This window comes from Myotis yumanensis, unplaced genomic scaffold (assembly GCF_028538775.1).
Source record: "Myotis yumanensis isolate MYYU_CA2020_CCGP unplaced genomic scaffold, mMyoYum1.0.hap1 SCAF_9, whole genome shotgun sequence".
NCBI classification, from domain to species: Eukaryota; Metazoa; Chordata; class Mammalia; order Chiroptera; family Vespertilionidae; genus Myotis; species Myotis yumanensis.
In genome coordinates, this window is record NW_027223760.1 from 73,060,729 (window position 1) to 73,079,504 (window position 18,776).

General features: G+C 38.4%; 1 protein-coding gene across 4 annotated transcripts in view; it reads right to left on the reverse strand.

Annotated features, from left to right (window-relative positions):
- Positions 1–18,776, reverse strand: part of COG5 (component of oligomeric golgi complex 5) — a 205,364-nt gene that overhangs the window by 165,421 nt on the left and 21,167 nt on the right. For all 4 annotated transcript variants that reach the window (XM_070424649.1, XM_070424650.1, XM_070424651.1 and 1 more), the window contains exon 6: positions 15,749–15,869. In XM_070424649.1, the coding sequence (XP_070280750.1) occupies positions 15,749–15,869 (121 nt within the window). The remainder of the gene's footprint in view (positions 1–15,748; positions 15,870–18,776) is intronic.

Sequence of the window (18,776 nt, forward strand, 5' to 3'; positions counted from 1 at the left end):
CCTGATCACAGCAATGTCCCATCAGATACTTTTCATCAAGACTTAAAAATACAACATAATATTTATAGAAATTAAAATCCAAATATTAGTAGTAGTAACACCTCTATGTTTTCCAAATGTAGAATTAGATAACCCAAAAGTTACACAAAGACACAGCCTTGAAAAAATGTCAGTAAAAAAAAAAAAAAAAAAAAAAAAAACAAGAAAAAGAATGTCTAAATCTAGTTTCCTATTAAAAACTATGAGAAAGGGGCCCTAGCCAGTTTGGCTCAGTGGATAGAGCATCCGCCTGTGGACTGAGGGGTCCCGGGTTCGATTCTGGTCAAGGGCACATGCCCGGGTTTCGGGCTTGATCCCCAGTAGGAGGCATGCAGGACACACCAGTCAATGATTCTCATCATTGATGTTTTTATCTCTCTCTCCCCCTCGCCTTTCTTCTCTGAAATCAATAAAAATATTTTTTTAAAAAAACTATAAGTAAGGAAATGCAGGAAAAATCTACCAGTAAATAGTAAGTAAAAAATAATTAAATGCAACAACAAGAAAAACTTAACTTCAAGTTTTAAAAAGGAAAATAAGAATAGTCAACTGAGATACAACAGAAAACCCATTACAAAAATCAAGCAAATAAAGTAATGTACTGTGAAATAATGGAATAATTAAAATGTGTTAAAATCAGGGTCTAAATGGTTTCAAAGCCTATGCTCTCCTTTCTCTTAATTACAAAGCACAAAACAGAAGAAACATTTATGATATTTTATATTATAATCTTATGATGTTTTACAGTCTCTAAAGTGTTAGTAAAGTGAGCATTACTTTGATGAGAGACGTTTATGAAAGCTGTGTTGTTCTGGTTGTTACATTAAAATAACTAGCCTACCTGTGCCCATTCAACAAGATTTATTCATAAGTCATCTACGCTTCATATAAGTTTTTCCAACTACTTCTTTTTTCAGTTTTTATTTTCATTGCCATAGTTTAACTCACTTTAAAATGTCAATTGTAGCCCTAGCTGGTTTGGCTCAGTGGCTAGAGCATTGGCCTGCAGACTGACGGGTCCCGGGTTCGATTCCGGTCAAGGGTACATGTGGGTCGTGGGCTCGAGCCCCAGTAGGGGGCATGTAGGAGGCAGCCAATCAATGATTCTCTCTCATCATTGATGTTTCTCTCTTTCTCTTCCTTCCTCTCTGAAATCAAAAATATATATAAAATATCAATATTATTACTCAATTTTAGGTGGAAAGTCTCTTTTAGGTGGCTATTAAGTATCCCCACACCTTATAAAAAATAAACTACCTTCTCTCTTCCCTCCACCCTCTATCATGCAACTAACACAACTCAATATTTATGGAGAAAACCAAGCAGAGGTTACTTCTCTCCTTTATGTTCCTAAGAAGAGATCATCATCTTGGGTAGTCTTCCATTCCGGAAGAGTAACTGGACCAAACTGGAGGATCCAGGTTGTCACACAGCATTAAACCACTTTTTTTAAAAACTTATTAACTTACTTTGTGGTTTTTGTTTGTTTTTCTTCCTTTATATTGAATTTATTGGGGTAACACTGGTTAACCAAATTATACATGTTTCAGCCCAGCTGGTGTGGCTCAGTGGCTGAGTGTCAACTTATGAACCAGGAGGTCATGGTTTGATTCCGGGTCAGAACATATGCCCAGGATGGGGCTCAATCCCCACGAGGGGGTGTGCAAGAGGCAACTGATCAATGTTTCTCTCTCATTATCGATGTGTCTATCTCTCCCTAAAGCACAGAGAGTATGTAAATCAGGTCAGAATAAAAGGCACTTTTCTTTAACTCCCAAATTATTTACCTGTAAGTGCTATTAATGTGACTTAAGGTCATTATTTATTTCTTGAAAGCAACAGAAAAGCGGTAATATCAGGATGTTTTATAAGCAGTTTTTCATTATAGCTGTTTACTTTTACTTTGAAACCATCAGTTAACATTTTGTATCTGTGTATAAAAAATGTATCTAGTTCCCTGCCAATCTCATTTAACTTTGGCACTTTCTTACTCTGTGAGAAGAGGCAGGACATTAAAACTTATGGGGTGTGTGTGTGTGTGTGTGTGTGTGTGTGTTATTTTGTTTTGACTCTAATGTCTTCCTAAGGCAAATCTTTAAAAATTTAGTCATTCTCTTTCTTCTAAACAAATAATCCTCCTTTCAGATAGCTGATACGGTAAAGACAACGCCATATGTATTAGTAGTTTGTTATTTGCTGCCATAAGAAATTACCACAAACTTAAAGACTTGAAAACTACAAATTTATTATCTTACAATTCTGGAGGTTAGAAGTCCAAAATGGGTCCCAACGGGCTAAAAATCAAGGTGATGGCATGGCTGGATTCCTTTCTGGAGGGTCGAGGGGACAATCTGTTTCCTAATTGAGGCCCTAGGGAAGAATCTGTTTCTAACTCATTCAAGGTGCTGGCAGAATTTAGTTCTTTGTGGTTGTAGGACTGAGGTCCCCATTTCCTTGTTGGCAGTCAGTTGAGGACAGTTCCCAGCTTCTAGGACATCTGAATGCCCTGGCTCGCTGTCCCTTTCTTTCATCTTCAAATTCATCAATCAATGGCAGGTTAAGTACTTCATATTTCAAATCTTTTCTGCCTCTTCTATCATTGCATCTCTCTGACCCACTCCTCTGCCTCTTTTAATAACTCACTTTTTTTGCAGTTTTTTTATTTTTATTGTTGACACTATTACAGATGACCCACCCTCCTTTGCCCACCTCCACCCATCTCCCATCCCCCTTTCACTCTGGCCATCACCACACTGTTGTCTGTGTCTATGGGTTATGCATATTTGTTCTTTGGCTAGTACTTTCACTGTCTTTCATCTATACCCACCCCCCATAGCTATAAGGCTGTTTATCTCCCCATGCCTCTGTTTCTATTTTGAAGAACTCATGTATTTAGAATAATCTACCCAGATAATGGCGAAAATCTCGGCATCTCAAGTTTCATTACCATAATCACGTATGCAAAACCTCTTTTGCCATGTAAAGTAACACATTCATAGGTTCCAGGCACTATGATGTGAACTGTGTATGTGGGGGGGGTGGGGGGGGAAGGACAGGGTGTGGGGGGTGAACTATGTGTGTGTGGGAGGGAGGCATGCATTACTGTGCCTACCACACCGTACTTGTTGACCTGCACTGACTTGAAGTCAGGAATAAAACCACAGAGAGTGTCACTGTCCTGTGGTTAAAATTAAATAAGTTGTTAGGCTCAAACACATTAGAGTTCAAAATGCAGAGCAATTTTCATTAAATACTATCAAGGAATCCATTAATTTACTTATCATTAATTTTTACCTATTTTAAAATGGAAGAATATCTAAATATATAAACAGAACTTACTTGAAGCTAAGTAAACTAAATTTATCACATTTCTACATTTAGGCTCTTCTCTCTCTCTGTTCATTCCCTCAACGTCCCACAAATCTTTATCTAAAAGCAATCTTCCCACAAAGCTAAAGTGACACTGAAAGAAAAACAGGCTTAGATAAGATTTTCTAAAAAACACAACACTTTTTATATTATAGAAAACAGAACCAATTTGTTAAATGGTGATAAGACTCATGAGTACAAGACACACCATAAAGAATCTTAGAATCCCCATATTAAATATATCCAAAGACTAGAGAATGTTGTTGCTTTAAACTAGATTAGGCAAAGAGAAATAGTAATTTCCATAAGCATAGTTTTTCTGCTGCTCTTCTAAGTAAAAATTTGCCTTAGAAAACAGATTACTAAATAGTTACAAAAATGATCCGAAGAAACTAATTTATCTTTAAAAAATCTTTTCCTTTTTTTCTTTTGAAGTGTATAATTTATTTTAACTTTTAAAGTTTATTTATTAAATTTATTGGGGTGACAGTGGTTAATAAAATTGTATAGGTTTCAGGTTATAATTCTATAATACATCACCTGTATGTTGTATTATATGTTTACCACCCCAAGTCAAGTCTCCTTCCATCACCATTTATCCCCTTCCCCCTACATCCTTTTCTAGTCTCCCCCAATCCCCTTTCTCTCTGGTAATCACCAAACTGTTATCTGTCATCTTTTCAAAACAAAGTAATAAACTCTGAATAGTAGTAGCTTGCAAAAGGCAAAGTAATGATAAAATTATTTGGCAACCTTATTGTCCTAAATTTATACTTATGTAGACCCTATGGAACATTCTTGTTTGCATTTGTTCTTTGGAAATACAGTTTTCAAATACATAAAAGGTAAGGCTGCATTTAACATTACCTCTAATTATATTTTAAAAACTACATAGGTTTTTATGAAATTTACAATGCTCACTCAATTTTATGGACTTTTAGTGCATAAAAGAAACAAGCAAATGCAAATTAATTTAGTCTTGCTTCCACTAATGGCAGAATGAATTGGTCAAGTACAGTTGCCTCCAGATAATTTTTAAATCTAGATAAACCATTTTTAAAACCCCACTATTTGAAGGCACTGGAAAGTTACCTTTGAAATACAAAAACTGCAATGAGTAAGAATTGCAAGTTTGGGCTTTTCTGCTAGAGGAGACTCATTACCACTACTCTTACCAACACTGCCATCTAATACCCACAACTTTTGCAAGCAGAAAAATAGTTTTTTGACCCAGTGACAACGGAGAACAGAACTCAGCGTAGACAGATTAGCTATAAATTTAGGGAAAGAAATGCTAAAAACAACAGAGCTACAGAAGGAGCAGGACCCAAATCCCTGGATTACCATTGAAAATTAACATGTAGGAGAGATATGAAAGGATTCAGAGTAAAGCAAGCAAACATCAGATGGGAGTATGCCCTTAAAAGACTGTTAAGATATGTATGTTTACTGCTTTTTCAAACTGATGGCATTTCCTTAACAGTGCATAGTTCAAACAGCAGAAAGCTAGGGCCTTACTAATTTGAGGTGTCAGAGGACAGGGCTCATGGGTGAGAGAGCAGCTACAAATTTAGAAAGGAAACTCTGAATGAAAAAAAATGTACCGAGATGTGAGGCCCCATAATCTTAATATCAACTCTGCCCAAATTCTTAGTGACAGCTAACTACAGAGATATAGGGAATATCCCTCAGGCACTAGCTTACAAAAGCAACAATGTAAGCTGAAAGAACTGAGCAGAGACAAAGACTACAAGGAACAGAAGAAAAAATTTGTAGTTTGAGACCAGACAAGTTAACTGCCACTAGAACAACCACAAAGCTATTCTTATCCTCCTTCCTCCTATATAATAAAAGGGTAATATGCAAATAGACCAAAAGGCAGAACAACCAAACAACCAATCAAAGTGTAATATGCTAATGAAATGCTAAGGCTGCTCAACTGCTCGCTATGACGTGCACTGACCACCAGGGGGCAGACAGTCGACCAGTCAACCAGTCGCTATGATGTGCACTGACCACCAGGGGGAAGATGCTCCAACCAGTAAGTTAGCTTGCTCCTGGGGTCTGGCTGATCCGGACTGAGCGAGATGGGCCAGACACACCCTGGAGTCCTCCTGTAGCCCTTCCTCAGCCCAATCATGCACCCGTGGGAGTCCCTCAGCCTGGCCTGCTCCCTCTTGCATTCCAGGACCCCTCAGGGGATGTTGGAGAGCTGCTTTCAGCCCAATCTCACAGGCCACTCCCTTTGGGAGGGCGCCAGACACAGGGCTCATGGCTGGTGAGTGCTGCTGCGGCAGCACGAGCCTCTCCTGATTGGGACTGATTGGGCGCGAGCCCACAACAGGCACAGTGGGCCGTGATGAGCGGGAGCGGCAGGTAGAAGATGCAGGCAGCATGGGACTGTGGGATTCAGCTCAATCCCTGCAGGTCACCCAGAGGGACCCCACCTGTGCACAAATTCATGCAACGGGCCTCTAGTATATAATATAAGCCTAATATGCTAAGTGTCCCATTGTCAGGTCAGCCATTCAACCAATCAAAGCATAATATGCTAATGATATGCTAAGGCCGCTCAACCGCTCACTATGACGTGCACTGACCACAGACAGTCCGACCAGTCGCTATGATGTGTACTGACCACCAGGGGGAAGACGCTCTGACCAGTAGGTGAGCTTGCTGCTGGGGTCTGGCCGATCGGGACTGAGCAAGAGGGGTGGGACACGCCCTGGAGCCCTCCCACGGTCCCTCCCCGGCTGGCCAACCTCCTGCCTCCCTCCCCGACCTGAATCGTGCACTGGTGGGGTCCTTTGGCCTGGCCTGCACCCTCTTGCAATCCAGGGCCTGTTGGGGGATGTCAGAGAATCGGTTTTGGCCCGATCCCACAGGCCAGGCCTAGGGACCCCACTGGTGCACCAAGCCTCTAGTACAGCGGTTCTCAACCTGTGGATCGTGACCCCTTTGGTGGTCGAACGAGCCTTTCACAGGGGTCGCCTAAGACCATCCTGCATATCAGATATTTATATTACGATTCATAACAATAGCAACATTACAGTTATGAAGCAGCAACGAAAATAATTTTATGGTTGGGTCACAACATGAGGAACTGTATTTAAAGGGCCAGAAGGTTGAGAACCACTGCTCTAGTAGAACATAACAGAATCTAAAATGACTAAAATGCAATGCAAGCACAAATAGACAAAATGAAATATACAAAAGTATTTGATTAACACAAAAGAAAGTACAAAATTCCAACTAAGAAAAGCTCAAAACCAGATAGCTTCAATGGTGAATTTTTTCTACCAAACATTTAAAGAATTAATAGCAACATTATTTACTCTTCCAAAAAAAATGAAAAAGAGCAACACTTCCTAACTCATTCTATTAGGTCAACATTACCCTGATACCAAAGCCAAACAAAGAAACACCACAGGAAAAGAAAACGGGCCAATGTCCATTATAACTATAAATGCAAAAATCTTCAGCAAATATACTAGCAAACTGAATCCAGCAGTGCATTAAGCACTAGGACTAAGGGGGATTTATCCCAGAATGCAAGGATGATTCAACACACAGAAGTCAACCAATAATATATACCACATTAACAGAATGAAGAGGGGGTGGGGGGGACACAAGATCGTCTCAATTGATGAAAAACCACTTGACAAAACTCAACACTCCTTCATGATAAAAACAATAAATTAGAAATAGAAGTGAACTTCCTCAGCATAATAAAGACCATACATAAAAAACACACAGCTAATATCATAGTCAATGATAAAAGTGAAATTATTTTAGTTTTAATAAAATTAATATGTAAATAATATAGATTATCACCACTGACCAATGAATATATTCCTAGTGTGATGATAAAATTATATTATCAGCATTGTCTTCCATTTGTATGTGGTAGGAAAACATTTCTGATTCATTGAAGTGAAATAAATGAACAGAAATTAAAATATAACTGTATCCTATTTTACTAATAACCACGTCTCTCAGAAGACCATGCCTGCCAGTCTACGTGCCTGTTGTTTACATGGTATTAAAATGTAAAATTCTATATGTATACTTGTAATCATAATCATGTATTTGCATTGAATCCTTTTAACTTAGACCATAGCTAATTTCAATTTGCCAAACCAATGATTGATAAAAACTGTTTTTAATAGTTCTAGGCTTTTTTTTTTTTTTACATAAAGCAATCAAGTATAACGATGAAATGTAGAATGGCCCACCTAATCTTCCTATATAATATTAGACTTGGAGACCCAAAGCTTCAATTCACTACGAAGTAGGCTGATACCAATAGTAAAAAAAACAGTCAATAAAATAATCAACAAAAAGGGACAGTAAATATAATAATAAGCCTAGTATTTCAGAGGTACTACTTATGTTAATTTAAGATACATTTTCATTTTTACAACTGAACATATTTTATTAGAATAGAAAAGAGGTTGAGAACTACAGACTTAAGCATACAACTAGAAAAGAAAAGCCTTTAGAACCAAGAAATGAAAATTTTCATTTTCATTAGTAGTTTACAGAATCTTATCAGTGTTTGAGAACGCTAATGAATGTTCCAGTAAGGTAACATAAACAGCTTCCATAAGCATTAAATGACCATATGTAATAACACATATACCTAGAAATACTACCAAAATTTCGAAATGTATGAAAAAGAAAATACTAAAGTTCACAAAAAGCAAGCTGTTTTTGTTTCTGTGTGGATGTTATCCTGGTTTTGTTTCTTGACACTGTGTGATTAAAGATAAAACCAATAAAATGGTATCATAAATGGTGTGTGGATATCACCTGTTTAATATAAATTTTAGTAACATTAAATTCAGTTAGTTAAAAGAAAAAGGCTTTTGTGTGTGCGTAACTTTAATATGTTTATCTTTACAACAGCAAACCCATAGCTAAGCATAAGCCCATTAACAGGAACATTTAGATTTGAGCACAGCATTACCCCCACCTGGTGGTAGCTGAATCTAGTCACACATGTAAGTAATTTGGAGACCACCTAAATCAAATATACTTACTGAAAATGTATATCATCATATGTGATTCCAGTGTAAGTTCAAACATGCATATTGAATTCTCTATATTAAGGTTGTCACAAAAAAACTAAGCATACGGTATTATTAGATACATTTAAGAAGTCACCTTGGACCTAATTTAATACTGTAATGTGGCATTTAAAACTTTTTTCCTATCAATAAACAATTTTCAAAAGCTTAAGATAATAAACCTTTCTAAAATTTTCACTAACTACCTCATCTTGTAGACATCTCAAAAAAAACCACTCATTAATTCATTAATTATTGGTAACATATTATGAGGGAAAATTATATAAATCATACTTTCTTTCACTTGTACACAAATCAGAAATGTTTGCCTAAAGTAGCATTTTATCAGATTAAGAAAATACCCCAGTTACAGTAAGAATATTAGTGGATGAAACAAACTTAGACTATCTCTTCCTTCTATAATAAATATTTCATAAAATGCTTCCATGGCAAATTTTGTTTTAAGAATATTTTCTCATGATACATGGTATTAATATATTGCAGCTTAGCAACACTATTATAAAACCCAGAAAACAGATCATGAAAAATTACTGGTGGAAATACTTTTTATCATATCCAACTACTATAATTTACTTCTTGATTATACTTTTTAAAAAATGATCTTTAGTGCTAACTATTTGGCTCAGAGGCTAGAGCAGCGGTTCTCAACCTGTGGGTCACGACCCCTTTGGTGGTCGAATGACCCTTTCACAGGGGTCGCCTAAGACCATCAGAAAACACATATATAATTACATATTGTTTTTGTGATTAATCACTATGCTTTAATTATGTTCAATTTGTAACAATGAAATTGGGGGTCACCACAACATGAGGAACTGTATTAAAGGGTCAGGCATTAGGAAGGTTGAGAACCACTGGGCTAGAGCATTGGCCTGTGGACTGAAGGGTCCCAGGTTGATTCCAGTCAAAGCCACATGCCTGGATTGAGGGCTCGGTCCCCAGTAGGGGGCGTGCAGGAGGCAGCCGATCAATGATTCTCATTATTGATGTTCCTATCTCTCTCTCTCTCTCCCTTCCTTCCTCTCTGAAATCAATAAAAATAAAAATATTTTTAAATGATCTTTAAAAAATAATTCAATAAAGCTTTGATAAAGAATGTTAGGTCACTGACAACAGTGAGCCCACAATCACAACATAAAACACATTCACTGTACAAACATGGTATATCTTAAATGTAATATTTTTATCCTTTACATAAAAAGGGACACTGGGAGATCTACCAATGGCAACAATGCCTTTTATGAAGCAATTAAATGGTGCCACAGAGTTTAAGGAAAGGAGTACAGCATTGGTAGTTAAGAGCTCAAACTTTGGAAACAGATTTTGATAGATATACCAGGTATGTCACTTTAGGACCACCACTCTACTAGAATATAAACTCCATAAAAGGCAGAGGGGTTTCCATTTTATCCAGTGATATATTTTCAATATCTGAAATAACGCATAGCACATGCAGTAGGCATTCAATAAATACTGGTTGAATGAATATGGTAAAACCTCGATATAATGGACTAACGTGGGCAAGTGGGTGTTCATTAAAGCCAAAAGTTCATTATATAATAAAGTAGATTTTCCAAATGTGTATGTTAAAAAGTTGACAAATTAGTTAGTTTACCTGTTGTTACTTATGCAGACAAATTTATGTATTTAAAGTTAAGTATTTATAAAACTTTGATTTCACAGAAAAGTTTTTATATGTATTACCGTAATTTTGAATTTATACTGAATAGTTCTAGTAAATGCATGTATTCACCAGTCACTGTGAGTAAACAAAAACACATTGCTGGGGCATGGCTTAGTGCACATCCGAGGACATTGGCCAGCAAGCATTAAATTGTTGCAGAGCCCAGCCAGTGTGGCTCAGTGGTTGAGCTCTGATCCATGAACGAAGAGGTCACTGGCTCAAGTCCCTCAGGGTACATGCACGGATTGCAGACTCCATCCCCAGCAGGGGGCATGCAAGGGGCATTCTCTCTCATTGATGTTTCTCTCCTCTTTCTCTCTCTCTCTCTCTCAACATATTTAAAAAAACTGCGGAAAGTCATGCCATGTGACAATAGAACCAATTACCTTGTGTGATGCAGTGTGATCACGTGCTAATCATTGCCTGAACACTCTTAAATTTAAATACGTATACTATATAGTTGTAGATATGTAATATTTATTTATGTCAGCGAAATTACTAGTGTTTTTTCCAACATATGGCTTATTCACTAAAATCTGTTAAAAATAACAGTGAATTCATAACAAAAAAAAAATAACCTGGTAATTTAAATGTAAGCAAATCTTGGTTAAAAGCATTTCAAAATTAACAGGGTGTTGGTTTTCACATATGACATATGGACCAGAAATTTTATCCCTTAAATCCGAAGTCCATTAAATCACGGTCAGCAAAATCCAGGGTTTTCTGTAAATTTACTTAAGTCTTATGGTAAGAAAATAATGAGGATTTTTCTGACTATTTTATGGAAAATGCAGATGAGCCAAAACAAGAAAGCTGAGAGGAGACTAGTTTCTCTTAGGGATGATCATGATCATGAGGAGACTAGTTTCTCTTACATGATCATCGTCATCATCAGTTTTGAGCTTAGTTCTAACAATTTTTTAAAAATATATTTTGACTGATTTCAGAGAGAAAGGTAGAGGGAGAGGGAGATAGAAACATCAATAATAATAAGAGAGAAACATTGATCGGCTGCCTCCTACATGCCCTCTATCAAGAATCAAGCCTGCAACTTGGCATGTGTCCTGACTGGAAATCGAATTGTGCCCTACCTGGTTCATAGGTCGACACTCAACCACTGAGCCACACCAGCCAAGCAATGCTTAGTTTCAGAAAAGAACATACCTTAAGCTTATCAAACACAAAACTACAACTCATTCACTCATTTTTATATGAGGTTTCTAACAAACTGCAAGTCTTAATGTATATCGAAACCTAATTGTTTCATAAATTTAATTATAAATAAAAGATTATATTAAATACTAGAGACCCAGTGCATAAAAATTTGTGCACTCGGGGGCGGGGGGGTCCCTCAGCCCAGCCTGTGCCCTCTCACAGTCTGGGACCCCTCGGGGGATAACCACCTACTGGCTTAGGCCCGCTCCCCAGGGGATTGGGCCTAAGCTGGCAATCAGACATCCCTCTGGCAGCACAGGAGCCCTCGGGGGATGTCTACTTGCCAGCGGGGAGCAGGCCTAAGCTGCAGTCAGACATCCTTAGCACTGCTGAGGAGGCGGGAGAGGCTCCCACCACCACCGCTGTACTGGCAGCCATCAGCCTGGCTTGTGGCTGAGCAAAGCTCCCCCTGTGAGAGCGCACTGACCACCAGGGGGCATCTCCTGCATTGAGCATCTGCCCCCTGGTGGTCAGTGTGTGTCATAGTGACCAGTCTATTCCCAGTCGTTCTGCTGTTAGGGTCAGTTTTCATATTACCCTTTTATTATATAGGATAGGATAGAGGCCTGGTGCATGGGTTGGGGCCGGCTGGTTTGCCCTGAAGGGTATCCTGGATCAGGGTGGGGGTCCCGCTGGAGTGCCTGGCCAGCCTGGGTGAGGGGCTGATGGCTGTTTGCAGACTGGTCAAGTTCCCCATAGTGGGGACCCTCACCCCATGGAGGTTTGGCCAGCCTGGGTGAGGGGTTGATGGCTGTTTTCAGGCTGGCCACACCCCTTTAGGGTTGGGGGTCCCCACTGGGGTGCCTGGCCAGTCTGGGTGAGGGCCATTTTCAGGCTGGGCAAGCCCCCCGGCGATGGAAGCTCCCAGCCTCTCCTTTTTTTCTTTTTCTTTTTTTATTCTGGGATTTATTTACCTTCTATAATTGAAACTTTGTAGTCTTGAGAGGAGCTCAGAGCCAGCCAGGGCAGGCAGGAGGGAAGCTTGGCTTCTTCCATCGCCAGGGGCAATGCAAGCCTCCTGCTCGCTCCAGCTCCATGGCTATAGCCGGCTGAAAGCAGGTATCTGGGGTTTATTTATCTTCTATAATTGAAACTTTGTTGCTTTGAGTGGAGCTCAGAGCCGGCGGGAAGCTTGGCTTCCTCCATCATTGGGGCAACCAAGCCTCCTGCTTGCTCCAGCTCTGTGGCTGCCGGCCGCCATCTTGGTTGGGTTAATTTGCATATAGTTGCTCTGGCTGGCTGGTGGGTGTAGCTTAAGGCATAGCAAAGGTACGGTCAATTTGCATGTTTGTCTTTTATTAGTGTAGATAAGCTAAGTCTACATATGTTATTTTTAAAAACCATAAAACTTTAAAAATATAAAAGTAGACTGGCAGAAATGAAGAGATTTGCTTCTGTTTAGAAAGCATCATTATTATAAAAAGATACGAAGTTTATCATATTAACCTATAAATATGAAGTATCAAAAACTAACAAGTTTGGGTCAAAATGGCAGAAGAGGTAAATGTGGTACTCCCATCCTCCCACAACCATATCAAAATTATAACTAAACTACAGAACAACCGTCATTCAGAGCTGCCTGATGTCTAACTGAATGGAAACTCTACAACGAGCAATTAAAAGAAGCCACATGGAGACTGGTAGGAAGGGAGGAGACGGTGAGGGGTGGGAGGTGGGGGGGTGATGGGCTTGTCCCACACCCACAGTGAGAGGGATATGTCAGCTGCAGAGGTCCCCGCTGCGGAGCAAGGGGTCTCTCTGCCAGGAAGACAAGTCTCCATAATTTCTGTCTATAAAAACCAACAAGGATTGTGGATGAATGAGGAGACTGCTGGAGTTCCAGGCAGTTTCTGTTAAAAGGCCCACACTCGAACTTGCTTGGATTCACTCCCTCTGAGCGCCAGTGCTGGGACAGCAGCTTAAATGGTATTAGGGACATATATGGAGAGGAACCGAATCAGCTTTCTACCAGACAAAGGTGTTAGCAGAGACCACTGTTCCTTTTCTGAGCCCTCCCCCAACAAAGCCATATCTGAGTCTCCATCAACCAGGCTCACACTGCTTGTTCTGCCCTGGTGATTTCCTGAGACCCTGCCTTACCCAACATGCTGGCCAGCCCAAGCAGTTTCCAATGGCTTTCCCATACAAATCGCCTGTCCTTGATCACACTTCAAATGTTCCTAGTAATTCTCAACAAGTAGCATCTGGCCTCACAGTGACCTATACCTCTCACTAAGCGACCCCAGGCCCAACACTAGCAGCAGCAGTCCTTGGTTCACAGTTTGGCCTTGCCTGGGCACCTCCAAGTACAGCACAAGTAGCAGCCACGTGCAGCTCACTTTGTACTTCATGCCAGGTGGCCTCAGGCAGAACACAGGTGGTGGCTGGCCTTGGCTAGTACTTCCTAGAAGGACCCAGTCAGCACACCCAGTATACAGTTTTAGATCATGTCAAAGCATCACCCAACCACCTCCACATCTACACACTCAAGGGGCGGACACAGCAGGCAACCAGAGCCTTTTTGAAATAAGTTCTGCTCTGTGGGTGGACCCACAGATGATCCTCCGTGGTGGTAGCCAGTCCTTGCAGCTTTAAAATTTTAAATTAATACAATCCATTTTGAGATAAACCCACCACAAACTATACTTTGTCAACAACCTCTCATCATCATCTATAGTAATAAAAGCATAATATGCTAATTAGACAGGACAGCCAAACAACCTTCCAGAAGTCCTTCCAGACGAAGCTGGGGCTGTGAGGGCCAAGCCCCTTGCATGAATTTCGTGCATTGGGCCTCTAGTTATATATAAAACTATGGGTAAAGCCAACACCTCATTGGAAGGATAGTGGGTTTATACTCTGCACTGCACAAACTCAAAGCATTATAATTGATATTTGTGCCTGATTTTTTGAAAGTTAAAGCAAAAAATAACTTCTAATACTAGGATTTTTATACACCTAAATTTAGCCCAGTCTGAAAAAAGCAATCATTACTCACTGCTAAAAACTTAACTTTTTATACAATATCTTTCCAGCATTACAAACACAAGTTGAATATATTCCCAATGATGTATCTAAGCAATGTATTTAAGCATTATAAATTGAAATGTGTTGAAGCATGATTTGTGAAAGATATTACATTGTCTTAGTAAAAAATATAGAATAATCTTTACAGCATGACTATGTAATTGAAATATCAAACAGAAAATTTCAAAAAAACATGTAATACACATCCTTCAGATATTATTTTGCCGTAACTACTTTCACAGCATACCACCAAAACTAAATAAAATCTTGATATTTGAGATGAATATAAAGGCCTTTTGAACCTACAAAGTTACAAATACTACTAAACACATCCACTTCAGAAAAATTACTGTGTGCCTATTGGGAAAAAAACACACAAATCCTCATTAAAATCCAGGTGCTAGGTAATTCTATGCCCACTCAACAGCTATTCAAAGTTTTGCCTGAAAAATTATCAACTGCTTCATCACAGACCTTGCAGCTTTTTAATAGTCAAAACCGTGAATGTTAAACCCTTGAATGTCAAGAGTCTAAATGTTTCAGGAACAAATGAAGAAATGAATTCAATAATCTTCTAGGCATAATGTCAACATGGAATTTGTCTCCTAAAAAACAGCATTTCTCCTAGATATTTCTCCTAGGGAAATGAAAATTTAAGTTCACATACAAACTTGTACACAAATGTTTATAGTAGTTCTATTCATAATCACCAAAAACTGAAAATGCATATTTCCTTCAATCAGTGAATCAAAAAACAAATAGTGGTACAACCACACAATGGTATTCTAACAAACACAAAGTAACAAACTACGGTATATACAAAAACCTTGATAATTTTCAAAGGTATTATGCTGAGTACAAGAAATCAGTCTCAAAAGGTAACATATAATTCCATTTATATGACATTCTCCAAAAGACAAAACAACAATAATGCAGAACCAATTGGGTGGTTGCCAGGGTTAGGAGTAGGGGAGGGGAGGTAGGTAGGCATTATTATAGAAGGAGATCATGAGGGTGATTGAGCTATTCTGTACCATGACTGTGCGGAGGTTACATGAATCTATACACAGGTTAAAATTCACAGGCTATATTTTAAAAAGGCCAATTATACTATATGATAGTTTTAAATATAAACAGCATTTCTAAGAAATCAACCAATTTTACTCACCCACTTTGAAAAGTGTGACAATGTTGTAAACAGTCAATTATTAAATAAGTTTGCTCAATAATATTTGTTAATGGTGATAACGTAACAAAAGACAACAAATCAAGTGACTGAAAAATCCTTTAAAACTCTACTAACTTTGTAATCAAAAGTACTTACCAAGTTCATTGAGACTCTGGGCAGCTTTTGTTATCTCTCTACTACCCCCTTGCAGTTGTCCTTGGAGTCTCTTACTGAGATGCAAGATGCGAATTATTCTCCGAAGCAAATCACAGGCAACCTGTACAAATACCATAATGTTCAATAAGTAGGTAAATCTGGCCCTAGCTGGTGTGGGGCAGTGGATAGAGCATTGGCCCTTGGACTGAAGGGTCCCTGGTTTGTTTCTGGTCAAGGGCATGTATGTACCTTAGCTGCATGCTCAATCCCCAGCCCCATTTGGGGCGCATGCGGGAGGCAACCAATCAATGTGTCTCTCTCACATAGGTATTTCTCTCTGTCTCTCCTCCTCCTTATACTCTCTAAAAAATATCCTCAGGTAAGGATTAACAACAACAACAACAAAAAAGTAGGTAAACCTGTCCATTATTTCCAGATGCTACAGATTCATTGTCTTTTTTGTTTTCCCACCACTCAGTAACCTAAATAATCACAACTTTTAAAAATCATCATTTCAAAAACTCCAATTTATCCCCAATGGAGAGAACCTAGGATTGAGGTGCAATGGGACTCTTCTGTAGGCCAGTGGTCCTCACTCTTGACTTCATATTAAATTCAAGTGGGTAGGTTCAAAAAGCTCCAATGCCAGTCCTTAGCCCTGACCAATTAAATCAGAACCTCTAGCAGTGAGAACTAAGCATCATATATATTTTTTTAATATCCTAAATGGTGCTAATGCACAGCCAAAGCTGACAATCAAAGAATAAGTATGCCCTACTTGAATTTTCCTAATTTTTTATCACTAATAATTATCCGAGAAAGTTCTTTTTTAAAAACTACCACATATGTCCTCCTATTACCTTTTCATTATCAGATCCAACACTGGTTCTTTACCTATCTGAAAGACTATGACATGAAATAAAGACTGATGTATTTCAGGGCACTTTACTACAGAAGCAGGACCCAGGACAATTGCCTCGGGGAGAGTGGGGAGAAGGGAGACTGCTGAAAATACTAGTATGTAATGACCTTCAGCGTCAGCAGTGATAATGAAGAGAAGAGAGACAGTTTGTGCTGTTGCTGCATTATCACCATCTTTGAATGGCCCTGAGGCTGGTTGAAAAGCAAGGACATCTCCCATCTAAAGAGGAAAATCCTAAATGGTGGCAATGAAAATTAAAAGCACTGAGAGCACAGGGTCCCTGAGGCTCCAGCTATAAACATTTTGTTTTTCTGAGTGAAATACACACATACCAGAGCCACACAGCCACATTCATGCACCCGTAACATACACACACACAACTAATACAAACCTAAAATCAAATATGCGTTTATAAACATATATAAGTCAAAGGCAACAAGGTATTAAACATATTTGCCTGACTGCATTTATGAGTAACTATAGTCTGAAGTGCTTAAAATAATAAAATCAATGACAAATAAGAATTTCCCCCCCCAGAAAGTGGAAGATTTGAGCATCTTTATCTTTTAATTACTACATTTTATTTACTTTTTTAATAAATAATATAAGCATATGATTCAAAATTCAAAAGATAATGTCACCCTTATATCTCTATGTCCCAAATATGAACTTACCCAAAATAATCACTATTATCAGTTTCTTGCTTGTCAGATTGAATTTTTAGATAGACCATCTCGCAAGTAGAATCCCTAGCAATCACTCCTCTGGGATTCTAAATACATCATGAGGAGAAATACAGATCTTACTTTAGTCTAATCAGAATTATCCTGCTAGAATTTCCCAGTACCTACGCTATAAAGGATGTAGCCTCAAACATTAAATTTTTGAGCTTATTTCTAATGCTTTTACTTTTAACCATATTAATCTGTCACCAAGTCTTATTGACAATTTTTCTGCTGCATAACATAATTGTTGCTTTACTTCTATTTCTACTATCTTCACCCTAATCCAAATCTTTATCACCTTCACCTTAATACTGTGGTCTCCTGGACAGCTTTCTGAAATCCATCCTGCCAGATTTATTGTCTTAGAAACAGTTTTCAGCACTCCAGCCCCATTTTTAATAAACTTCACTGGTTTATTATGTTGAATATTCTCAGAATAGCATTTAATAAAATCCTCAGTCAACAAGTCTTAGATAATCTGTAATGCATCACCTTTCACCATTTCCTAATATAGTTGCTTCCACGCCAATCAATTTTTCCTTCCTTATTTTTTATTTTAGAATTTATTATCAAATATAACACAAACATATTATTCAGTACTAAAAATAAATGAGCTATCAAATTATGAAAAGACATACAGGAACCTTAAATGCATATCACTAAGTGAAAGAAGCCAATCTGAAAAGGCTACATACTCTATGATTCCAATTATATGACATTCTAGAAAAGCCAAAACAATGGAAACAGTAAAAAGATCAGTGGCTGCCAGGTGTTGGAGAATGAATAAGCAGAGAACAGGTTTTTAGGCACTGAAAATACTCTGTATGACACTATAATGATGGTACATATCATTATACAGTTGTTCAACCCCATAGAATGTACACCAAAAGTGAACCCTAATGTAAACTATGGATTTTAAGTCATTCAATTGTAACAAAGGTACCACTCTAGTGAGGGGGATGTTGATTAAGGAGGCTATGCATGATGGATGCAAGGGATATATGGGAATTCTCTGTATTTTCCTCTCAAGTATACTGTGGACCTAAAATTAGTCTTAAAAATAATCTTTAAAAATATATAGATAGATATAAATACTACATAGAAAATCATATACAGAAATCACAGCTAAATAAACTTGGAACCACCACGCAAATCAGTAGAAAGAACCATGTCAGCCACTACAGAAGCCCTCCAAGTAACCCTCTGCCAATCACAAAACCCTACATCCATCCCCCTCTACTCCTCATCCCAACCAAAAGAAACTATACTGCCTTTTGTGGTAATCACTTCCTTACTTTTATTTATGATTTCATTACCGAAATGTATATACATAAATGCTATAGGTTAATTTTCCTTTTTAAATGTATATAAATTCCCTAGA